This window comes from Sus scrofa, chromosome 17 (assembly GCF_054392235.1).
Source record: "Sus scrofa isolate SSC_HxYL_T2T_F1_AM1 chromosome 17, Sscrofa_HxYL_maternal_Yorkshire_Landrace_v2.0, whole genome shotgun sequence".
Taxonomy (NCBI): domain Eukaryota; kingdom Metazoa; phylum Chordata; class Mammalia; order Artiodactyla; family Suidae; genus Sus; species Sus scrofa.
The window spans coordinates 10,382,758-10,409,864 of record NC_139399.1 but is presented as its reverse complement, the minus strand read 5'-3'; the positions used below and the strand labels follow the sequence as shown (position 1 = coordinate 10,409,864).

The 27,107-nt window shown below is 37.9% G+C and overlaps 1 protein-coding gene across 6 annotated transcripts in view; it reads right to left on the bottom strand.

The window, feature by feature from the left end:
- TUSC3 (tumor suppressor candidate 3) overlaps window positions 1–26,455 on the bottom strand; it is a 195,891-nt gene extending 169,436 nt beyond the window's left edge. For all 6 annotated transcript variants that reach the window (XR_002340155.2, XR_014831977.1, XR_014831978.1 and 3 more), the window contains exon 1: window positions 26,106–26,455. Coding sequence is in view for 2 of the 6 variants with exons in the window: in XM_021078324.2 (XP_020933983.1) it covers window positions 26,106–26,243 (138 nt within the window). In the remaining 4 variants the exon portion in view is untranslated. The remainder of the gene's footprint in view (window positions 1–26,105) is intronic.
- Between the last annotated feature and the right edge of the window lie 652 nt (window positions 26,456–27,107).

Sequence of the window (27,107 nt, the reverse complement as noted above, 5' to 3'; positions counted from 1 at the left end):
AATATACTTACCCATGTACTAACCACCCAATGGACCTAGTTTGCCCTCTGGAGCTACACAGAATAAGTCTCAACCATAGAAGATATATTTTTAAAAATTCAAAGGGAACAACTATGAGCATTTAACTTTCTAAAATACACTTGCCAAATTACAATATTCCCCCATGTGACATGGTTTTCGCTCTTTGCCATCACCATCAAACTTCTCTGCACAGGCTTCAGCTTTCTAATCTAAAGTGATTTTATTTGCTCTTCATTTCATTACAAAATGACTATGAATTTGTTTAAACAAACAAACAAAAAAAAAACCCCACAACTTAGAAAAGAATCCAATCTACTACTGAACCCTATAATTATTATGATTAAATACTGAATGTTTACTGGACTACAATTAGTAGAAAATCAGAGCACAAAGTTTATATTTGCAAAGCACTTAAAAAGCGTCTGTCACATAGTAGTATTACATTCGTGCTTGACAAATAAAATTAGCCCATCCATGATTTATTATCCTCACAGTGATACAGACCTATATCTGAAATGCATATGTATAATCACATATAACAACAGCCTATTCAATACTGGATTTTTTAACACTTCTACTTTCTTAAATATCAAATTGCTAAAAACTGAAGCTTAAAAACCTGCCAAAAATTACACAGCACTATTCTCAAATTCTGCAACTATAACCCAAATTAGGATCACGAAATAATTAAAATCGAGATGTTATAGAGAAAAAGAATGAAATACTGCCATTTACAGCAACATGGGTGAACCTAGAGATCGTCATACTAAGTGAAGTCAAAGACAAATATTACGTATCACTTATGGAATCTATATACAAAACAGAAGCAGACTTGCAGACATAGAAAACAAACTTTTGGTTACCAAAGGGAAAAGGAGGGAGGGAGGGATAAATTAGGAATATGGGATTAACAGATGGAAAATACTATAAATGAACTAGATAAGCAGCAAAGATTTACTGTATAGCACAGGGAACTATATTCAGTAGCTTGTAATAACCTATGATGGAAAATAATCTGAAAAATGTATAACTGAATCACTTTGCTGAACACCTAAAACTAACTCAATATTGTAAATCAACTATACTTCAAATAAATAAACTCAAGATTAAAAAAAGAGAGAGAGAAATTATGTTACAGAGAACTTCTATAGCATCTTCAGGAAAAAAAATGTATTCTTCAACTTTCCAGGATGGGATGAAATAAAGGGCAGATCACAGAAAAAGAGAAACCCCATCAGCAGTGACTCTCCTCCTACCAGAAATGTCCACTGCTGTTATCATATTCAATTGACATTACTTACTGATTCCTGCCTATGAAGTTTATAAAATACATTTTAAGGATGTGAGGAAGCACAGCCAGGATCTATCTTAATGCAATACTATTGTCAGACTTCATTTCATTCATAGTTGTTTGTAATTGGTGTTTGGAATATTTTCCTTGAGGTGTGGATAATCTTTAAAATTCTATTTTATTACAATAAGAACACTTAACATGGTATCTACTCTCAACAAAATTTTAATTCTATTATTGCTGTCCACAGGCACAATGTTGTACAAATCTCTAGAGTTTATTCATCTTGCTTAACCAAAACTTTATGCCCACTGATTAGCAGTAACTCCCCATTTTTCCCTCCCCTCCCAGTGCCAGACAACTACCATTTCATTCTTAGATTCTATGAACTTGACAGTTTCAGATACCTCATATAAGAGGGCTCATAAAGTATCTGTCTTTCAGTGACTGAAATTACATTTAGCTTAATGTACTCAAGGTTCATCTATGTTATCACATGTTCCTCCTTGTTTTAGGCTGAATGTATACACCATAGTTTCTTTATCTATTCATCTCTCAATAGCCATGTTAGGCTGATTCTACACATTGGCTGTTGGGAATAGTGCTACAATGAATACAGAAGTGCAGTTATCTCTTTGAGATTATGATTTCAATTGTTTTGGATAAATACTCAAATGCAGGATTGCCTGATCATATACAATTATTATTTTTAATTTTTTGAGGGACTTCTATACTGTTTTGCATAGTGGCTGCACTATTTTGCACTTACATCAATAATATGCATTTCTATACACTAACAACAAACCATCTGAAAAGGAAATTAGGAAAACAATCCCATTTATAGTAATACCAAAAAGAATAAAATACATATAAGCTTATCTAAGGAGGTAAAAGACATGGATAATGAAAACTACAAAATAAGAAATTAAAGACGACACATACAAAAAGAAAAAGATCTCATGTTGACGGATTGGAAGGCAATATTGTTAAAAAGTCCAGAAAACCCAAAGTGCTTATGGATTCAATGCAATTCCTATCAAAATCCCAACGGCATTTTCGGTAGAAATATTTAAAAAATTCTACAATTCACATGGAGCCACAGAAAACAGGAAATAGTCAAATCAATCCTGAGAAAGGAGAACAATCCTAACTGCCTTTAAAGTATCATTATATTTAATTTCAAGAACAGGTAAAAATCATCTTCAACATATCAACAGTGTATGCCTTAAACTCAAGAAATAATATGATTATCAGACACAACTTAGAATAGATTTACAAGGAGATCCTGCTGAGTAGCATTGAGAACCATGTCTAGATACTCATGTTGCAACAGAACAAAGGGTGGGGGAAAAAAATGTATACATGTAAGGATAATTTGATCCCCTTGCCATACAGTTGGAAAATAAAATTAAAAAAAAGAAATAGGGAGTTCCCGTCGTGGCGCAGTGGTTAACGAATCCGACTAGGAACCATGAGGTGGCAGGTTCGGTCCCTGCCCTTGCTCAGTGGGTTAACGATCCGGTGTTGCCGTGAGCTGTGGTGTAGGTTGCAGACGCAGCTCGGATCCCGCGTTGCTGTGGCTCTGGCGTAGGCCGGTGGCTACAGCTCCGATTCGACCCCTAGCCTGGGAACCTCCATATGCCGCGGGAGCGGCCCAAGAAATAGCAACAACAACAACAACAACAACAAAAAGACAATAAATAAATAAATAAATAAATAAAAATAAAATAAATAAAAAAAATTTAAAAAAAAATAATAATATGAGAAAAAAATCTATACACGTATGTGTAACTGGGTCACCATGCTGTACAGTAGAAAATAGACAGAACGCTGTAAATCAGCTATAATGGAAAAAAATAAAAATCACTATATATATATATATATAAAGAAATATGTAAAAAAAAAAGAACAATTGTAAGAGGGTACAGGTTGTGAAAATTATCTGTGCTATTTTTAAGTTATTTTAGTATCATTATACCATTTATTAATAAATAATTAAAATAATTTTAATAGGTACTACCAGTTTCAATTGGGCCATTTTTGTGGGACAGCAAAACTGCTAAATATACATATTTTACCGAAAGAGCTGATCCCTCTTACCTAGCAGAAAATTCTCCTAGGGGCTTTTTAGGTTCTAATTGGCTGATACTTTAGATGTTTCCATCTAGATGAAGACCCAGTTGGACACCAAGTATAATAGCTAGCTTAAGATAATGTTAGATTGATCTATTTCTCTAAAGTGGTTTCAAACTATGCCCTCCACTCCTAAATCCACGTGTTGAAATTCTAATTCCCAACGTTACGGTATTAAGAGTTAGAGCGTTTTGTAAGCAATTAGGTCATGAGGGTGGAGCCCTTATATGTGGGAACTCACACAGCTCTCTTACCCTTTTTCTGCCACATGAGATACAATGACATGTCAGCAATCTGAAACCCAGCAGATGGCTCTCACCAAACTCCAACCAGGCTGCCAGCCTCCAAGAGTGGGCAATAATTATCTGCTGTTCATAACCCACCTAGTCCATGTTACTTTGTTATAGCACCCCCAAAATGACTAATAGAATGGTATAAACTCTCTCAAATTCTCAAGAAGAATGAGACAATGTTAGTCACAAAATGAGCTTTAGCCTTTACAGAAAAAAACTGTGAGTAAAAAAACTCTAAAGTAAGCCTCCTGAGGCAGAGTTACCAGAAGAACAATCTACATATAAATTACTCCCCTGGGGTTAAGAGACACTGAGTGCTTTCTAAATCACACCTTAACCTACCTGCTGCATGGAGAAAAGAACTTCCAGTTTTTAGGGGTTTTTTTGGCCTTGCCCATGGTATGTGGAAGTTCCCAGTTCCCAGATCAAACCCGAACCAAAGTAGTGACCTGAGTCACAGCACTAACAATGTCAGATCCTTAACCCACTGCACCACAAGAGAACCTCCGCGTTTTGGAAAGAGCCTGAGCAAGAGAGAGAATCTGATGAACATAAACTACCCTATGAAAGAAATGAGAGCAGGGGGACAACAAAACACAGAAGACATTGACTGCCAGAGAAAAGAATGCCTCTTGACAATTTTATAACATGCATAATTTTCCCATGCTCACCAAATTTATTTATATATCGTAATTGTATACTTTTTACAGCAACAATGAGGAGTGCAGGTTAAACCTCTGCAGACCTTGATGGTGGGGACAGTGTGCACGACAGCTATCAAGTGTGTGTGCAAAACACTAACACGTGACCACAAGGTGGATGAACAGTGTGAAAGCCAGTGCGGCTCCCTGTACAGAAGGTGAACTTCCCTTACTGTGTCTACCTAAGCCAGATAGATGATTTGTGAAAAAGACTAAACAACTTCCAGGAACAAAGTATCACACACACACACCCCAAAAGATAATGGAAATAGCTAAAACAACCTAAGGAAAGGATTGGTTTAGCCAACTTCTTCATTCTCTACCTTGTACTGTGAAGATAAGCATTTTTTTTTTTTAATCTCTTATATTCACAGTCTCCAGGAAGTGGCAAGATGGTGTGCCTCATGGGAGACAAACATGCAATTTCTGCATGTGTGACAGCTTTTCTTCCAGACTATCTTTTCAATAATATTTGTAAAGCAAAAAGCCTGGGAAGCTAGAAACAGAGTTTCTCTGGGTCAGAGGAGAGATTTATTTCCTAACCAGAATAATAAAGATACAAAGGGCAAAGGCTGGACAGATTTGCTAGCACCCCTTTCAAAGACTGAAGTATCCTAAACTCAGGGTTCCTCAACTGTGACACACACAGCCCAAGACACAGCATTCACCAGGACCCACCTCTGCATCACCCTGTGGGATGTGAGGTTGGTCCATTCAAAGCTGAAGGTCATCCTGCCTGCTGTGTATAGTGTAATAAATCACCTAAATCCATCTGGGTTCCCTGCCTACTTCCAGAAAAATCTATAAAGTGTGGCAAGCCAACGTAGCAGCTGCCACTACACTGTTGTCTAAAAACTGTCTCAGTGCTTGATATATACAAGCCCTGTATGGCTGAAACTATAATAATTTTGGATGTGACTTCTATGGAAGGTAGTATAGCTCTGATTCTCCTTTTTCTCAAACAGAATAATCCTGGGTACCCCTGGGGTGACTTGATAGTATGCCAAGAAAAACATATCATCCTGAAGCAACAGTTACATTCAACAACCAAGTATAAAAATAGATACATTTTTAAAATTAAAAAAAAAATAATGGAAATAAAAAGCAAAGTTTGAAGAATGTTTTAATATAAAACATAAGATTGCAAAGACAATTTGCATAATAACATGGCTTCATGCTGAACCTCCAGATCTCCCGAAGTGTGAATTCATTCTTCCACCTCAGTGTGAGAAACACAGAGTAATAGTTAATTAAAAGAAATAGCTTGTACGTCAATTCTGCCTTTGAATATTGGCATATCTGCTAGGTGCACAATTTGAGGCAAATTACGTCAACTCTCTGAACTTCATCTACAAAATTTAATTGTACTAGCTTGCTGTGGTGCTTAAATGAGGTTTATATACCTATGCTTACAGCATGGCACAAAGCAAGTATTTAATAAATGGTAGTTACTGGCTCATTATAAATTATGTTGAAACATACCAGCAAAATTACTACATGTTTTAAATAAATCTAAAAAATATGTGTTAAAAAACACCTTTCAGGAGTTCCTGTCGTGGCGCAGTGGTTAACGAATCCGACTAAGAACCATGAGGTTGCGGGTTCGGTCCCTGCCCTTGCTCAGTGGGTTAACGATCCGGCGTTGCTGTGAGCTGTGGTGTGGGTCGCAGACGCGGCTCAGATCCCGCGTTGCTGTGGCTCTGGCGTAGGCCGGTGGCTACAGCTCCGATTCGACACCTAGCCTGGGAACCTCCATATGCCGCGGGAGCAGCCCAACAAATAGCAACAATAACAACAACAACAACAACAACAACACAAAAGACAAAAAAAAAAAAAAAAAAAAAAAAAAAAAACACCTTTCAAATCTCCTCAAAACTACTAGTAGTTGCCACTCAATGAAAGGTTTGAGTTTTCTTTAGAATAAAGGAGGGAGATAAAATTAAGTCTATTTGAATTGATGTAGTTTCATATGTTATAAATATACTTGGGACACATTTCAAACTAATGAGGACAATCTTTTAACCAGTTCCAACAAGCATCATTAGGAAGATAAGTGAACATTCAATAGATGTGCTTCAGCACTTAGAGTGTGTGTGTGTGTGTGTGTGTGTGTGTGTGTGTGAAATAGTATTTCAATACTAGGAAAAGACTTAAAGCATGTGCTACCATGTGTTGTGAAATAAATACATAACAGAGATACATAATATACAAAATTAAAGTTTCACCAAACAGAGAAAATTACCAAGAATTTACAATGTTATTGACACACTATAAATAATAAATGAGTAACAATACATGGGTACACTGTCGTATCTCTGGCCCCTTCTGAGAAAAATTTTCCACAAGTATTTTGTACATTTAATCCAAAGTTTATTATTTATAAATACATGGGTGCAAATAAACCTTTATTTTTAATAAAAATGAGTTGCTTATTTGATGGAAGGACAGAAATAGTAGGGTAAAATTTTAAATTCCAAGTTTAAAAATTTGAGAAATAAGCAGCACTAAAACAACCAAAGCAACATACAAACCCCTGTGCAGCACAAAATAGATAATAAATTACATAAAATAGTGTAACATATTATTTAAATGCAGAGATAAATATTTTTAGTCAAGATTCCTATAAAATCATCCTAATCAATCAATGAAAACATACTAAACACTAACTGTGTATCCATTTTAAAACCCTTCTGTCCAACTCCTGATTCTATGTCCTAACTACGGGCCCAGGGAAAGTCCAAGTTTACCCTATTATCTCATCAAAATTATTAACTGCACCTTTTTTCACTCTCAACCTGGTTTGGACTATGAATTATGATTACCCTAGTTCTAAATACCTGGCTCCTTCTACCTATAAATTATTATCTTCACCCTGTTCCAGATGTCAGGAAAATTACACAGATACTCTGAGACAGGCAAACTGAACTTCATGTGTATATATAATATTATTTCATTATCATTATGCTATAATTTGTTATCTCAAATTCATATGGTGAAATTTCCTCTGATTCTCACCTCAATTAGTCTTAATATGAGGGGGTATATATGTTGTATGAAAATAAATTGCCCATACATTTTCCAGCAGGTATCAAGAAAACCTATATAAATAAAGGTAAAAAAATTAGTGACTAAGAGAATTAAGTTGCTTACCCATCCTACTGCACTATGTGAAACACAGCAGCAGCTAGGATAAAAATATTTCAATAACTGTAAAAGTGCAAATAAACTTCTCTTTCACATATTCTTAATCATAACCTGTAGCAATAAAAGAAATTAAGATATTGAATTTTTATTACTATTTCTTAATATTTGTGCATTCAATAAATAAGTAATCACACAGTACTTTTCAAAAATGATTTACCAAAATACTACAGGGTCTAAAGCAGGTCTATTTGGAAATATTTATGAAACAAATAGTTACATCTTTCTGAATGACTAAAGAAAGTCATCAACCAGAGTGCCTTACCAGAAAAACTATGAGGTTAAAGCCTAAAACGGACTATGAGAAAAAGATAAGGTAAATTCCATTTACTGAAAACTGGGGGGAAAAAAATGTAGAAATATATGACAAAGTTTTATCTAAATTCACAAATTAGAATTGCTTTATATTTTTTCTTTTTTTTTTTGCTTTATAGGGCCACACCTGTGGCACATGGAGACTCCCAGGATAGGGGTCTAATTGGAGCTACAGCTGCCAGCCTACACCACAACCACAGCAGCACCAGATCTGAGCCACATCTGCAACCCACATCATACCTCACAGTGGGATCATTAACCCACTGAGTGAGACAAGGGATCGGACCTGCAACCTCATGGTTCCTAGTCGGATTCATTTCCGTTGCACCACGATGGATACTCCTGTTTTATATATTTTAAATAGGTATTTATTCTTAATGAAAACTAAAATTATAAATGGACTTGGATGTTTATCAAAATGACTTTTATTAAAAATAATTAAGCCTAACTCTATTTGGCTTGGGTCAAAAGATACTGACTCTATAAGTACACAAAACAAAGAAGGATGGAGATAAATCTGGTTTCGGGAATGACTACATCCAAGGACTTGACTCTGTTGTCAGTACTCCAGGCAGCTATAGAAGGTCCAGGAAGGCAACAATGTTTTATTTCTATAAACAAAGACTTACACAGACTTGGCATTCAAATATTTATGGACTGAATCTGTGAAAATCTTCTTGTGTATCTGCTTAGCTTTTGCATATCAGAATTTTTCATGCTAAAAGTGATAGGCAACCTAAAATCATATCCTTTCAACTTCATACACTAATCAGCAAGGCAAGTGACCTTGCTGCTAGTTCCATTTAGAAAGTCTCAGTGAATTGCTCTAAGTCACTGGCCCAACTCTGTGCCAAATATTACAAGTGGGATGAGTGATATGACTAGCCTAGCCTGGTAATACAGTTACCTCGGTGGTCCTTAAAGAGGGGACTGTTATGATGAAAACAAAGAAGAGGCAAAGGAGTGACAGCCTTCAGAGGACAAAAATAATAGGTACCACACCTTATTTAAAATGCCCTTCCTTATGAGCAACCCCAACACAAACAAGCCCTTCATCTCAGCAATTTCATAGCAATGTTCAGTCCTGCAAACGTCACAGAAAAGTCTCCTTCTCTAGGTACTCAATATGTACACACAAAAAAGTACAAAGTTGCACAAAGAGGCAAAAGTCATCTACCACTTATAAAAAGCAGGGGAAATCTTTATGGGCCAGGGTCCAATGCCACAGATCACTTCCACTCACATTCCATGGCCTGGAACTCTGTCACATGGTCCTAAATAAAAGTAGAGGGTAGAAAATGTAGTCTAGCTTGTGTCTATGAAGGAGAAAAAAAAAAAGAAAAAACTGATATGGAAAACAGCTCTGGCACACCATCAAAGAATTTAGAAAAAAGAAAAAAGTAATAATCTGATAAAAATATGAAAGCCACAGCAGGAAAGCAACATGAGAAGTGGCTCTCTACAGCTGGTAACAACTACGCTCAGGTAAATGCACAAACAAGAGTTGCTATTAGGGAGCTCCCGTCATGGCTCAGTGGTTAACGAATCCGACTAGGAACCATGAGGTTGCGGGTTCGATCCCTGCCCTTGCTCAGCGGGTTAACGATCTGGCGTTGCCGTGAGCTGTGGTGTAGGCTGCAGACGTAGCTCGGATCCCATATTGCTGTGGTTCTGGCATAGGCCAGCAGCTACAGCTCCAATTGGACCCCTAGCCTGGGAACCTCCACATGCCGCAGGAAGGGCCCAAGAAATGGCAAAAAGACTAAAAAAAAAAAAAAAAAAAAAAGAGTTGCTATTAAAAAGATATATGTATAATTCAAAAAAGTATAGGATAATACCATACAAACTGTCAATTTTATTAAGACATTATCTTGAAATTCCACTCTATTCAGACTGAGTAATAAGAATGCAGAAAATGGATTCCATAATTTACTCTTTTATAAGCAACTGAATGAATAAGGTGCTAGTATGATTATTACAAATAAGATAAGAAAGACTTTTGTTATTTTTCATTTTTATTTTGGCTGATAAACTCAAAAACAACATGACTATCCCAAGTTACTTAACTTCCCAATATGCTCTATAACATTCATAAGTGCAATAAGAAAATGCAGAGCCCACAGCTATGAGGCTTACAGTGATACATAAAGTAGCAGCTATAAAAACGGAAAAAAAATCAATTTCTTTATTTTTCTTTTTGCTTTTTAAGGGTACACCTATATATGGAAGTTCCCAGGCTAGAGGTCAAATAAGAACTGCAGCTGCTGGTCTACATCACAGCCACAGCAACGCCAGATCCAAGCTGCATGTGTGACCTACACCACAACTCACGGCAACGCCGGATCCTTAACCCACTGGGCAAGGCCAGGTATTTATCCAACCTGCATCCTCATGGATGCTAGTCAGATTCGTTTCCACTGCACCACAACAGGAACACCCTAATATTTCTATTTTGAAATAGCAAGTACATATCTGATAGAGGAACAATGACGTAGCCTATAATGGGGTAAGAGGGAAACATTTCTTTTTAAAACATTTATTTTTTAAATATATGCCACTAAACAATTAAGTTTTAGGCAAATTGACAATTTCTTTTTACTATTTGTAATAGTAATTGTCAGTTTATCCTGTAAAAAAGAAAATAAAATGTCTACTACTCTTTATACTTATCAGTTCAACTGGTATCCTGAAGCTTCAAGATGAGTGAGCTGTTTAAAATAATTATCATTTTCCAACTACTTACTTTTCTGAATAACTTTTTCTCAGAACTATGAGCTTATTTTAAAAATCACTGTAAGGATGATTTCCCCCCAATTTCAACTTGCTCTTGTTCTTCCCACCATACAGCATCCTCCCTTACCAATTGCTCCTGGACCACAAATTCCAGCAGCAAACCTGCCAACAGTATGCTTAACTTAACCAGCTCTGACCATTGCACAAAGTCAAATTCCTGTTGCAAATCCAGTACTACACACATATACACATGCATGTTCATTTTCTTTGTGGTCCTGCTTCTCTGGCTGAACTCTGATCCTCAGTTTATATTATCACTTCAATTTTACATCCTTACTAAGTCTTATATTAAATAATGTTGTCCTATACACAATCATAACTCTTGATGGTGATTTTGTAAGCCACCACTTAAAAGCACAGAAAGTCTCGAAGTGCAAGCTCACTCGCTTTAGTAAGTAAAATTCTAAAACAACCCCTAGAACTCTTACACAATTCTCCCCCCCCATGAGTAGGGACAACACCTGTGAGTGTCATGGAATAGCACATCTATAAGTACGTTACATTTACAAAGAAATGGAGATATAAGTCAGTTAACTTGGAGTTACTCACAAAGGATATTATACTGAGTGAGCCTGATGGAATAAGGTGAGCATTTCTGAAGAGTGAAGAGTCAGAGAGGTAAGCCTACTAGCCTAGAAGAAAGCAAACAGCCATATTTTAAACTGACCATGGAGTGAACCACATGGCTAGGACCTGATGGTGACCTCAAAGAGCCCAGAGAAAATAGCCAGCAAGAAAATAAGCAAATAGGTCTAAACTGGCAGAAACTTAATTCTTCCAGCATCATAAGTAAGCTAGGAAGAGGTTCTAGAGCAGCAAATGAGACTGCAGTCCAGCCACACCTGAACTTCAGCCTGTGAGCCCGTGAGCAGAGACCCAGACTTCTGACCTACAAAAACTAGGAGATTAAAAAAATGTGTTATTTTTAGTCACTAAACTTGGAGCAATTTGCTATGCATCAATAGAAAACTAATATATTCACAAACCACCTTTGTATTTATAGCCTATTTCTAAATGCTTCTAGTGGATTATTCATCTTAGGAAGAGGAGATAAGAGTGATGGAAAGATAAATTGCAAAGCAGATCTATTATTAGCTATACCACACTTTCTAAGAGATAAGATTATTTTAGAACAAGGCATCCACACAATATATACACAATTATTATACACAGTCTATGAATGATAACATCACAGAAGAAAACCACAGTAAAACAGTGGTTGGTAAAACACTGCAGTACTTCACCTCATGCGGTAATTCTGTAATGACACCCCTGGTTAGAAGGAAATGCCGGGAATGGTTTTCATTTCCCAAAATCTCTGAAGCCAGAGACTCCTGCCTAGCTGCCAGTGCTGTTATTTTTCCATTTCTTTCTCAGGTATGAAAAGCTTACTTAAAAATCAATTCTTACCTCTTTTTGTTAGTGCTCTTGATCATTTATATCCAGAAACCATACATGATTGATGTGTTTTTAACCAGAGACCTCTGAATTATTATGAATTCTTACTGGTTTATATCTTGCAAAATGACCCACAGCTGAAACAGTGTATAAGAAATTTGGCTAAAGTTAATAATGCTAAACAAAAGGCTGCAATTTGTCAAAGATCAAACACTGCCAACTTTCTCCAAGATCATTCAAGCAAAAGCAATATTCCATACATTTATGAAATACTGCAAACATGAAAAAGTGCATCTGATTCATAAAAAGTCATAACATTAGGAAATTGGTTCGAGACTTTTGAAGATAGGAGGGAAATGAAGGTTACTGTTAACTACCTTAACAACATCTCATTCTAAGACTGCAATACTGTCACCTAATCAAAGGAAAACGCTTATATAAAATTTTCAAAATCACAACTAATTCCTTACATCTTCTATATCTTTTTTTTTTTTTTTTTTTTTTTTTTTTTTTTTTTTTTTTTTTTTTTTTTTTGGCCACGCCTGAGGCATTCGGAAGTTCCTGGGCCAGGGATCAAACCCACATCATAGCAGTGACTGCTACAGTGACAATGTCAGATCCTTAACTACTGGGCCACCAGGGAACTCCACATCTTCTGTATCTATAATGAGCATTCCTCGGATCTCTTGGCTAGATCCTCAGAGCTACTAAAATGGCAATAACTCAGTCTCCTTAACTTCACTCAGGAACAGGTGCATCCCCGTATTTCCTCACATGAAAGCTCCTGCTCCTTTGTAAATCACACCTTCAAAACCTAACATGCTCTACCTTGTTTGGTCACTGTCATCTACCAAACTCTTGGTCCCTACCCTTCAACTGCCCATTATTCTAGACATTGAATAAAGTCCATACATATAACAATCTTACACCCTAGCCCATCATCTCCTTATCCTCATCATGTCCAATAACCAGCTCAACTCCACTTCAGCCCACCATGGTCTTAGCTAGTACTATTTCATCTCTAAAATGATAAACTGATGCAATAAGCCACTAATGAGCAAAATCTATTCTTACAACATATGGATCCTTTGATCTCACTGGAGCCTTTCTCCTCTCCCCTCTCAGCACCTACCTTGATTTTCCATATCATTCACCCCACAGCACATCTTCAACTCTCCTTTCTGCCCTTCCTATCCCACCTACCTGAAAACCTCTGACCCTGAATCAATCCAACGGCCTACATTTCTTGTCCCTATAGCTCCCCTTCTGAGCTCAGCTGGAGGGGGGGGAAATCAAATAAGGATTATATTAAACCCATGATTTCCAAACTTATATGGCCCTTCCTGTCACTTAACTATGCTTCCTTCTTTGCTTTCTGAGTAAAATGACATATTCCAGCCATTTAAAACAGGTAATTCAGGTAACACCTATTCTAGCTATATAAGACTATATATTCCCTGACCTAATCACCCCACCCCATCCTACCTGCTTACTCCTCCCTCTCAGCTTACCTTCCATATCACCAAGAAAATATGGGTCTCTGGCAACAAAAAAACAAATCTGCCTGTAACCACACCCCCTTCTTTTATCCATTTCTCCCATCAAAAGGTAACACTCCAAACAGCTTAATTACAGAGCACTAGGAGCTCCAAGTCTCAGTTTTTAAAAAATAAAGACCGGTGTTCTCTTCCATCTTATGGGTTTGCAAGGTGACTGCCCATCCTTCCCTTCCAAGGTCAAGGATTGATAGCGCATCCACCCAGTCAAATTCCAGTCACTGTCCTACATGAAGAAAGAAAACCGCAAAGCACGTGGTGACTGACACTTTGCCCTTCTGCCTAGACTGACACCTAACAAACATGTCTGCTCACACAGCCTGTGCTCTGCGGGGTAGGCAAATGCAACCCTACCACATGCGTGGAAGAAAACCACACACTATGTGCACACAGCCCTAAGAAGCACCACATTCCCACATAAAACTAAGTCCACTGGATGATTTCGGGTTCCCATCCCTGCCTCCTCCTGCAGTCACCCGGCTCTACGCAGCTCTCCCTCCACTCCAACCTCTTCCCCAGCTCCCCCTACATAACTCTCTAGCCAAGCACAGCAAAACTGCCCCATAAAGTGTCTCTACTTCCTTACAACCAACTCATCCACCAACCTACTCACTACATTTGAGTTTCCCCCAAGCCCTCAGTTAAAATAGGTAATTCAGGGTAACACCTATTCTAGCTATATAAGACTATATATTCCCTGACCTAATCACCCCACCCCATCCTACCCGCTTACTCCTCCCTCTCAGCTTACCTTCCATATCGCCAAGAAAATATTGCTAAATCCAGAGAACCCTTTCCAGTTTCTGGTTAGCTTGTCACCACGTGTCTCCATGGACTTCTCGCTTCTGAAATTGTCCTTCTCCTGTGACATCCAAAATCTTCTGGGTTTCTCTCTAGCTCACAAGCAGCATAGGCTGATCTCTTCTGAAAGCCTACCTTTCCAAGGACATGGAGGTGCTAGGAGCCCTAGGCATCCGCAACTGCTCTTCTATTTTCACTCTATATCCTCTAGCAGGGGAATTTTTAACAACCACCAAAAATTCAGTTCCAACTGATGCTTACGATTTCCAAATCCACTTTATCTTCAGCCCAGATCCAAAGGTCCGTATCCAGACCTTCCACTGCCTCGCTAACATCTCGGTTTAGATTTCACAAAGGCAGCACACACATTCTTATAAGTGAACATTTCCAAATTCTCTTTCTTCTCCTGTTTCCCATTTCAGTAAACAGAACTTCCCTTTACCAAGAAATGTAGTATTATTCCTGTCCCCTTTTCCCTCACCCCAAACACAACCAATTACCAAGAACTGCCTGTCTGGCTTCCCAGAGAGCTCAAAATCCAGCTACTGTTCTGCATGCTTACAGCCACAACCCAGGTCAAATCTGCATTAACTGTCACAGCCATTTCTGCTGTGGGCTCCTGAGTAGACTGGTGCCCTTCCCTCAACTTCGCCTCTCCACCTGAGGGACGACTTCACAGCACAGCTGGACAATCCTCCCAAATATAAACCTCATCCTCCCTCCAGATAAAACCCTTCAGTTCCTCCTACTGACTTCAGGGTCAAGCCTAGATGCTAACAAGGCTGACAAGGTCCTTTAAGATCTGTCTCTGGCTTCCATTCCAGCCTCAAACCCTGTCACTCCCCAACCTTGTACATTCTAAACCAAGCCACACCAACTATTTTGAGTTCCTTGAATTTGTTGCACTTCTTCATACTTCTGGACCTCTACTGGTGCTATTCTGCCTAGAATACGCCTCCCTTCATTATTTCCTATGTATATCTTTTTGGTTTTCAGTTGACCCCAATGTGCTAACACAACACTATAGCACCCAAAACGTTCCTAGTTTATGCAACTCTCACACCACATTATAACTGCCTGTTTTCCTGTCGGAATCTCCCACTGGGGTGTAAGTTATAGAATGTGTCCAGGTGAAGTTTTATTCACCACTTCACCTCTAAAATCCAGCATGTCTGACATGTAGTATTCACCAAAAAATGTTTGCTGAACAAAAGGGGTGGTAGATCACATTTTAGAGAAATGTCAGTGGCATGGTCCTTATTCAGTAACATGTGCCATGTTTTAGGAACATGGCATTCGAATATATCTACTTTCTATCATGTACTTCAATACTATTTCTATTTAAAACAATCAAAAAGGACATGATATTTTCATTTACAAAATATTTAAGAAATCAATAACCAAACAATCATAAAATATAAAAGACTCATCTGCTGTGGGCTTCTGTTATACTTATAATGACACAGACAAGTAAAACTAGAAACTACTCATATCAGTCCTCACTTCTATCCTTCCCTCTCACCAACCACAAAAATTCAGCATTGATCAAAAAAGAAAAGTACCTCTGTGGGAGCCATGGGATCCAGACACCCAAACTGAGCTGCCTGGTAAAGTGCCCTCTCTGTCAAAGCAAACATGAAAAGTCTGGAAAAGGAGACCACTTACTCAAAAGTGCAGATTACAGTGTATGGAATCAAGAATCACAAAAAATCAAGTGAATGTAACACCACCAAAATAAAAATAAATAAATAAAACTCTAATAACTAATAATAAAAAAAATGCAGATCTATGAACTATCAGACAAGCCTCTTAAGTTTAGTGAACTACAAGAACACACAGACAACTAAATGAAATTAGGAACACAATGCATCGACAAAATGAGAATCAACAAATAAATAGGAATAATCAAGAGAACTCAAAAATCCTAGAGTACAAAAATATACTAACTGTTCCCAAGAATTCAACAGAGCGTTTCAAAAGCAGACTCAACCAATGGAGAAATAAAGAATCAGAGATGTGGAGTTCCCTCCATGGCTCAGTGGTTAATGCACTTGACTAGGAACCATGAGGATGCGGGTTCAGTCCCTGGCCTTACTCAGTGGGTTAGGGATCTGGTGTTGCCGTGAGCTGTGGTGTAGGTCACAGATGTGGCTCAGATCCTAAGTTGCTGTGGCTGTGGCATAGGCCAACAGCTATAGCTCTCATTTGACCCCTAGCCTGGGAACTTCCACATGCTGTGGGTGTAGCCCTAAAAAGAAAAAAAATTCAGAGATGTGGAAGATAAGACCATCAAAATTATCCAGTCAGGGAAGCAAAAAGTAAAAAGAATGAAAAACAGTGAAGAAAACTTTGAAGAATCATGGGACAATGAAAAGAATAATGTCTGTACTATGGGAATTCCAGAAGGAGAAGAGAAAGAAAAAGGGACAGAAAGTGTATTTAATGCAATGATGGCTCAACAGTTCACAAACCTGGGGACAAAAAGAGGTCCAAAGGACTCAAAATAGGCTGAACCCAAATAGGACTACCTTGAGACTCCTCTCAAATGCTGTAACAAGTCAAAGAGGAAAAGTAACCATTATCAAAAGGTTGCTGCCAAACCTTTAATCATCTGATGAAAGCAATCATGACATTCTCAACAGCCAATTTAGCAGCAGAACCTGTCACATAGGAAAATAAGTATTCATGAAAAAGTATGTAGAGCAAAAGCAGTATCTTTAAAATTTTTCTTTGCTAACACCAAATCAATGTATGCAAGTCATTAAAAATCATTTGGGAAATATAAAACAAACCACAGAACACCCTGTGAATTCATTCACCAATACCAGCACCAAAGCTAACATTCATTAAGCACTTACTATGTTCCAGGCACCATGCTAAATACTTTACCGGGATTATCTCACGTAAGGCTCACGTAAGGCTCACAACTCTGTAGTACGGACTAACAGATCAGGAAGTTGAGGCTAAGTGAGATTAAGTAACCCAATCAAAGTAGCTTTACTAAGCATTTACCAAGTACAAGGCACTAAGCTTGACTATGGGGATATAGCTATATATTAAAAAAAATAATTAAAAAACAACAACAACAAAAAACAGAAACCCACAACTCTTTTCCACAAAGGGCTTGTGGCATAACAGGAATGTCAGACAACAGACAGTTCACATCAGTGCCATAAAGACAAAGCACAGAGATCCACCTCTGTGAGAGCAGGGGAGGAGTTCCTGATCCAAAGCAGGGGCGAGGGGGTAACCTGCTTAAGTTAACACTAGAGGGGAACATGGAACAGTGGTGAGACATAGAACAGGAGAGCCAGACAAAGGCTTACTCAGGAAAAGCACTAACTAGCACACAGAGAACTTGGATTGTGTTCTAGAGAAGTTTAAACAAGGCTCCTCAAAGAGCCTTGGTTAGAGAAGTCCCAGGGGATATCATCGGGTGGGGTGAAGGAAAGGATGGCAAAAAAAAGTTACAAGTGACTTTTCTGAAACTAAGTAAAACGCACCCAGATTTTTGGCTTCAGCAAATAGATGCATGAAAATGCTTTACTTAGTGTTAGGAATTGTAGGAAGCACAATTTGGGGAAGAAAGATGGAACAAAAACTTACATATTTTCTTGATCCATGATCAAGACTGCTATAGATGTAGGCTTACCTTAGCCTGATTTCATTTATTTAAACAACTTCATAAAGAAGCAGATGGCCTAATTTTGTAAATTACATTCTCAAAGGGATCAAGTCTAAGCCATATTAATAGGTGTGTTTTAGATCTGCCACATCTTTAATCATTTTGAAATTTAAAAAACAAGTACCCATAAAGGAGAAGTTCATAAAAGATCAGCTATGAAAAGACAGAGGAAATAACAGCGTAATGGAAGTAGTAAAGAGGGGAGGGGCAGAGACAAAGACAGCACATCTCAGCCAGGAATAAGGAAATATAACCTCTGGTGGCACGAAATGGAATTTCTAGTCCCAGCTTTGTTATTTAGCCTGGAACCTGACTTTCCTCCTCTATCATTCTATATTGCAGTGTTTAAACACACACACACACACACATCACCGTACTATTCTTTTTATGATTCGGAATATGCTCCGACATCAAAGCATGTGACTCATGCAGCTCTCTGTAGGAAACTAAGTTGAATTACTGCCATTATGATAGTGTTACACTTAACTCAGCCACTCTATCTCCCCATAAAGGCTTCATGAGGAAAAGTGCACAGGAAATAAGAACTAGACACAGCAAAGCCACTCCATGTTCATGAGTATGAGAAAATTCCTTTATTCCCTTTGAAAGCGCAAACTCTTCAAAAAAAACAAAACAAAAAAAAGAACCAATCAACATTGCACAATACCTACTCCTTGAGGAAGTGCTAATTTTTCTTTTGCTTAATCTTAACTCAAATGTTAACCAAAAGAACACTATTAAAATATGATCTTTTAAAAATATAAGTATTTTCCTGTATTTTACTTTGTACATCTTTAAAAGGAAACTACATACCAATCTATTACGTACACAAAAAGCAAAAGGAAAACATATTTTTTAAAAAACATTCACACAAAAAACAGCATATAGCAAATATATCTCAGACATGATTACTCTCTTCCACTCTTTTCTGGGGCTAATAGCTTTTAAGGCACATAATAAAGTTACTCCTAGTTTCTTTCCTATAATCTTTTGGGCATAATACATGAATAGAGAATTTCATTTCCCACAATGAAAACAAAATTATTTAATAAAATGAACATAAGGAAAATTCACTTTAAAGACAATGAAACATATACAAACTTCTTCTAATACCACTGATATTCAAAGACTGGGGACAGCTACATAAATCTAAATGGTCCTCTACTAATATTTAATTACTAGTTCACAAAGAGGGTCACAGGGCTAGGTAATTGTTAAGTAACGGAAACATGGTATAGGCCGAGTTCTTTGGAGTAAGGCTATAAACTTACAAGTTGTACAATCGTGGGTAACACCCTTAATCCAAGATGACCTTCCTCGATGAAAACCTTTCAAATACAAAAAATCAGAAATTCAATTCAAAATACCTTAAACATTAAGAAAGCTTACTGACTCATATATCAAGGAGTCCAAAATTGGAATAATTCCAAGGCTAGTTAAGCCATGCCATCAAGAACCCATGGTCTTCTTCCCACTTTGCTACTCTGCCATGATGAACTTACTGTTTTGCCCTCAGGCTGTACTTTCATGGTTACTAGATGGGTTCAGCAACTCAAGCATCGCATTCTCAGACACATATCCAAAGCAAGGAAGAGAATCACCCCACCTTATGTCCTTTATGAAAAAGGAGGAAATCTTCAAAAGTTCATTTCTAAACCAGTAATTTGCAAGGTACTGTACACTCATGATAATCTCTGACTAATAAAAATGATTGCTTGGGGCTTGAAGTAGTCCCAGTTTCTCCTACTTAAACCAAAGTATAGTGTTAACAAAGACAAAGGTAAGGCAAATGAAAATGTCACAACCATCAAGATATTGAAAGGATTAACAAACAATGTAAGTAAAATGCCTGTATCTGCTCTATTGCTCTTTTTCATTTTCTAATATAATTTAAACCTTAATTCCAACTCCAAAATTGGTTAAATTCACTAGATTGTACAACAGTATCTCATTCACTTTAATATTTAGTATGAATAGTAAGCAGATTACACAATTTGTAATCAATTTTGTACCTTCAGTTGTGTGGCAAAAATATTATGAACTTCCCAAAGGTTGGCTTTGTTTCCAAGCAGACACAGTGAACCACAGTATTTCCAGAAGTTGAGTCAAATCATACTGACAACAATATTAAATCACCTCGAAAAATACAGTAGGAAAAAAACTGCATTGGGGAAATAACTATTAAAAAATAACAATAAATAATAAATAAATAAAATAAACAGAGTCACTTAATAAAATCAATACTACAATTTATCTCACCTATCCTCAAGTGTCCCTTTTCATTAAAGGTAGCTGAGTTCTCATACTAACATGCAGGGAAAAGAAAATTTCCCTTTCACTTCCAAATTCAAACTAGTTAGGTATCTTCATAGGATCAACCAAACATATAATAATAAACATGTTAGTAAAGCCTTCCTTTTACTCTTAACTTTTTCCAGTTCATTAATGGATTCAGGATGCTATACTTTTAAGTTAAGCCATTTATTAGACTGTGAAACACTTCAAAAGCTACTGCTGACACGGCCATTAAAAAAGAAGAGACAAACAGGCAGGCAGATAGACAGGTATCAATTGCGATGAAAAAAGATACTGACATTCTTCTGAATAACATTTTTGAAATTTTACTATTCAAACAAAGTATTTATATTTTACATACCTATGCACAATGGAGGAATCATATTTTTGCAAGATACTCTCCTTAAATCTATGTAGAACTCTGCAAGAAACTATGTGAAGTCAGCCTCCCTATGCACAACAGGCAAAATACAGGATAAAAGCTATAAAGATATATAGCAAGTGACAACTTCAAAAATAAGCTTAAAATTTGTGCCCAATAAAACAGCACTGCTAACATCAACGAGTATACAGATGGGCCAGATGGGCAGAGGGGAGAACTAAGATATGCTTTCAGATATGCTTAATTAGAAAAGCTGCAGCTATCCTGCCAATAGTTAAGAATAAAAACTGGATAAAGACTGACATAAATATTACCTATTTGGGGAGTTCCCATTGTGGCTCAGTGTGCTAAGCACCCGACGTTGTCTCTGAGGATGCCGGTTCAATCCTTGGCCTCGCATAGTGGGTTAAGAATCTGGAGTTGCTGCCCCAGCTGCAACTCCAATTTGACCCCTAGCCTGGGAAGGTCCATATGCCACAGGTGTGGCCTTAAAAAAATTTACTTATTTGGTCCCCGCATGCATGCACACACAGAGTGTGTACTATAACATGGATACATTTGTTCATGATCTACCTGTTCTCAAGCAGGATGGTTATGTCTACACTTAGCCAAAGGTAAATTTTCTATCTTGGTGGGATTAGTAAGATGCTCCAAGAGGGAGTCTTATGGAAGAAATAATCATGACATAGTCTAATATGCCAAATAAAATTGGAGACTACCTACTAAGGTAGTCACAGGCATATCAATCATACTCTCATCCAAATTCACTTAATATTAAAGGCTAAAGAGAACATGCACAAGTAAATGTGGCAAAAAAAGTTAAACAGCCAATGAATCTGTGGCTCAAGTTTCATGTTTCTGCTCTTTCCCTTTCTGTGTCTTTCATGAAGAAAAGGACATATGCACAGGACTGACACACTGGTGGTGTGTACGTAGACGAAAATACCCTGAAATGTTCTCTTTTGACAAAGTTATGGTATCTTATCTAGAGAAACACTTCTTCGTGGGTTTCTATATAACTTGCAAGCCCAGGTACTGACCGACTTTGTTCTCAAGGATATCTGTATAGCACACAACCTTAGAAGACAGTGTCCCTTCCTGAACCAAGAGCAGGTTTGTTTACTTTCAAATTTAATAAAGAGTTCCACATCTCCCTTGAAGGCTAAGGTCAAAAAATTTTACTGCCCACTAAAAAACACTGGGGTTCCGAAAGCTCTAGGCTCCTCTCCTGCTCTGAAACTCACTACATTTACAGGCCATCAGCTGACCTGCATTACAAATGCAAACACTAATATTCTGGCAATTCTGCCGCTGTAAACAAAATTTGCCACCTGTGTGCCAGGAATCCCATGCCTTCTGCCATGACCCATGAAACTGTGGCAGGCTAAGTCTTCATTAGTTAGAGACAAGCAGTTTTGGCCATTCTAAGGAAGATATGGCATTTCCAATCACTCTTCAAGGAGTAATGATACATAAAAAGCTAACCCAGGTGAAACACCTACCCAACACCAGCATGACTGGTACATATATGTATACATATCAATGTATAATTACTATGCATTTCTTAACATTGTGCTCATATGTTTACAAACTTTTTCTTCCACTTAAGTTCTTGCTTAAAGGTGAAATCAAAATCTATCACTTACCTCCATCATCTCCCTATCATATGTTAAGACAGTAAAGTATTTATTTCATGGCTGTACCACTAAAAAGTAACTGGATATATACATCTCAGTGTAAAATGTATTTACAAAAGTAATATCAGAGGCAACTAAAATATTTCACTTCATTTAGGCTTCATTTCATATTCTCAAAAAATATTTATGAGCTATTCGATGTTTCATATTACATATTGTCACCTACATGTTGTAAACTGATAGCTAATTATTTTCTTTGCAGGACGTATAAATTATAATATCGTTGTCCTTCACAATCAGAGGGGAAGTGGTTCCAGGACCCAGCAGATACTAAAATTTGAAATTCCCAGGACCTTCATACTATAAAATGGTGTGGTATATAGTCAGCCTCTGTATCTACAGATACAGGACCCACGGATATGGAGGTCTGATGGCAGTTACTTTCGATGATGGCAAAGTCACTAGGGCCCCTGGATATCATTACAGAATTTGAGCTCTTTTTATATTATTAAAAGTCATTATAGGTTAAAAATGAAGCTCATTAACTGATAACATGGAATAGAGAAACTGTCAAAAATAATGGAAACCCATGATGCACTAGAAATGCAAATGATATACTACTAAGAAGCTAAAGCCTCCCAGAAATCTGTATCACTTAACAGGAGGATTCAAGTCAGTTGACAAGACTGTATTCAATGTAACTAAGGAAACTGACTATAAAAACCTTCAGTCTATTTTCTTTGCCTATTCACTTATTTCCCTTGATTATATTCTTAAATAAAAATATAACAATACTAATTATTTTTAATGAATGAAAATGTCTTCATGAAGAAATAGATATATAAAAATATGCAGACACACACATAAATCCATGAAAACCACCAATTCTTACATGATGTAAAATCTCCTCCTGAGACGTTCTCAAACGATCTAAGAGTTTGGAATTATCAGTGTTTCATAATAAAATAACTAAGACAATTTATTCTATAAGCTATATAGTTTACAATTATTATAAAGTCAGTTTGTTTAGCAAAAAAAATTAATTTGAAAATGTATCATATTTTAGGATCTCATTCATGTCTATATTTTCATTTAAATGAGGAACACATAATAGCGGCTCCCAAATTACTGACCATTTCTTACGTTCTAGTTATTGCACTAAACATTTTAAATACCGTCTCATTTAACCCCAACAACAACCGTGAGATTGTTGAAATGTAGGCATTGTATCTGTATTTATAAACAGAAGAATAAAACCGTGAGATTGTTGAAATGTAGGCATTGTATCTGTATTTATAAACAGAAGAATAAAATTCAGGGAAGTTAAGCGGTTTGATATCAAACAATTAAATAGGATATGAGTTGTTAACTGAACCATCCATTCCACTCAAAAACCTATGGTAATAACTATTAATGTCATAAATGCTACTTCCATCAAAATGACTAGTGTTCTGAGTAACTGATTCCAGATTCAATTTTAGATTTCCATTTGGATTCCCCAGAACAAAAGAAAACACCATACCATGGCAAGTCAACTCTTCTGGTACTTGTTAGTAATATTTTTGTGGTAAATTAAGTTTCAACTGTTACACTTTCTGGTTCAATAGTGTTAAATCTCACACGAGGCTTTATGTTCTAAACTAAGCAAAGAAAGGAAGAAGCCACAGTCAAAACAACTCTATCCACATACTACAAATTCCCCAGAAAAGTAACACAGTCGTAACCATCACTCCCCCCTATTTCCAATGTTTTTCTTTCAGTATTAAAAGAGAGCACAGTGGAGTTCCCGTTGTGGCTCAGCAGGTTAAGAACTTGATTAGTATCCATAAGGACTCAGCTTCGACCCCGATCCCCAGCCTCGCTCAGTGGGTTCAGGATTTGGTGCCGTTACTGCAAGCTGCGGTGTAAGTGCCTGCGGCTACAAACCCCAAACCTGGGAAATTCCATATGCTGCAGGTGCAGCCATAAAAAGAAAAAGAAAAGGGGGGTGGGAGGAAGAGAGCATAGCTTTTGAACTGAGTACCAAATAGAGAACTAGACTACATTTAAGAAATATGCACCCTCATTTAGTAAAGCATTAAAACATCAACTATTTGCTATTTTGCTCTTTGCCTTAAATATGAGTATTCTATAATATCACCATATAGTAGTATTAGACTCTCCTATTTTAGAGAAATAAAAGCAGTTTTGGAAGACACACTTTTTAAATCTTCAACAATTTTCTCCCTGATTTTGTATTTTTAAAATGCCTTTTATATTTTAATGGAAAACAGATGTTACCGTAATTTATAATTATACTAAATTAACAAATGTTGTCACATGTTTAAGTCACCTTGCAATTGGAAATGCTAAAATGCTTTAAAGATGGACACTTTTTAGACTTGTTTTGGGGGCTTTTTTTTCCTTTCAATTAAAATCATTAGAAGTTCCATGCAACTCCTCATCATTTTTTATTGTCTTCTGCTCTGGTAATCTACGCACACACAAGAAAACTACCTTTTAAATCCCCTCTCTTTCTTAAAAAAATACGAAATCTAAAACACTAAATACCAAACGCTAGAAAAAAATATCTTTAATTTATAGTTGTAAATAGTTTTAACAGTGGTTATTCACTTAACCTCTTACCAGAAGTCCACCAAGAATTTTGTATGGCCTATTTTCAAGTTAAAATTAAAAAGCTAAAGGGAAGAAGTGGCTTCAAGCAAAGAGTAAAGAGAATCAGAATTATATTGCATGTGAGGCTGTTTTTTCAATCTTTCTACCCAGCTACCAAGAAAGCTGTGGTAATAATTTAAACCTGAATTCGATTTTGAGCTACGTGTATGTAAATAAAACTTTACCAGGAAAAACCCCTTGAACTAATATAAAGAGAATACGCTTACTAAAAAGACGAACAAAACCTTACATTTCCAAAATAATTTTTTTTCCTAACCGTACTTGATGGACCATCCAAGGTAAAGATGGTTAACTGAAATTCACAAATAACGCTACAACTACTTTAAATATAGTCAGTTACTTCAATCCTCATCTTCATCAGTTATTAGAGGAGCAAGATTGAAATCAGGTGAACTGAATTTCACAAATTAGCACAACTTAATGTTCCGTTATTCGCACAATTACACCTCGGGTTCAACATAAATATATACCTTTAAACATGTATAATAAAAATGCAGAATAACTTTACACAGTCACAATAAAGGGATAACGAAGGGATCAGGGACAAATAGCTATTGTAGGTTTGAAATACTCCTAAAGGGTATTTTCACTTCCGACAAATCCCTTTTTACTGACTGAACCCCAATCTCGGCCTTCAACTTGGGCTCAAAAGCGCCGCGGGTCTGAAAGGTGTGAGGTGCTGGGAGCACAACGGGAGATGCTTCGTCGTTGTTTTTGAGAAAGCACCGGGTAACCTGACTTCTAAACCCGTGAAGCCCATAGGACTTAGGCAAGGGCCCCCGTATCGGGTCTGCGAGCTCCCCAAACCAGCCACTGCCCACGCCCAGCGGCCCGGCTGCCTAGCAACGCGGTGAGGCTGCCTGGCAACACCACCCGCACAGACTCGTCCCGGCTGTGTCCCAGGAAGGCCGAGGGGACTCATCCTACCTCCTTTTTCTTCTGTCCTCCTCCGAGCTGGATGCAGAGAAGCAGCAGGAGGAGGAGAAAGGGAAAGCTCCCGGTGGGCAGATACCGCGGCCGCCGCCCCGCCTGCCTCCGGCGTGAAGGAGCGCCCCTGGCACCCATTGCCGCAGGGCAGTGTCTCCTCCACGCTCGGTAGCCGTGCGCGCCCAGCTCCTACCGGCGCCCTACACCTGCCAGACCAGCCGCCAGAAGCCCCCCGCCCGTGCCCTCGTGGGTGCCTGCGGCCTCGCCAGGGAGCCGGGCGGCAGCTGAGCAAGCGAAGGAGGAAACTGACGGAGCATCCGGTTCACCGGGAGAGGAGACCTGGAAAGGCCCGGGATGGGGCAGGAAGTGGGCGTGGCCAGGGAGCGCTTGGCCTCTGTGCGCCCGATGCTGCGTTCGCAGCCAGGGTTCTCCCCAGATCCAAGCTGTGTAGGACACGGTTCTCTCGCTGGATGATCTGAATTGTAGGCTGTCCTGCTACTGACACTGACATCAGGTCCCGGGAATACGCGAGGGTCCTGTGAATCCAACGTTGTACCTAGAACCAGAGACACGTAATTGCCTTCTTCGTTGATAAAGAAGATCTTTGAGGAATTAGTAAGGATCTGGCCCCTCTAGCTAATGGCAATCACTGATCCCACTGGGGCATTTTTAGGGACACAGCTATGACTCACGTATCGAGCCCCATGAAGCCCTGTTACACCATACAGAGCCCCTTGAATGCGCAGAAGCCATCTGCAACTTAACAGCTGTTCTTTACAGCCTCAATTCAACCCACACCACTTCATTTATTCTTTTATTCATTCATTCAGAGTTAAGGGAGCCCGAGAGTACAGAGCTATATTAGACACTTAGAATGCCAAAATGAATAGGAGTTAATTCAATTCCAGCTCTGAGTGTTTTAAAAATAGCAGCAAACTCTTTACTGAACATTGGTATGGACAAAGTGCTGTTCCCTTTTATTCCTCTACCTCCTATTCTTGT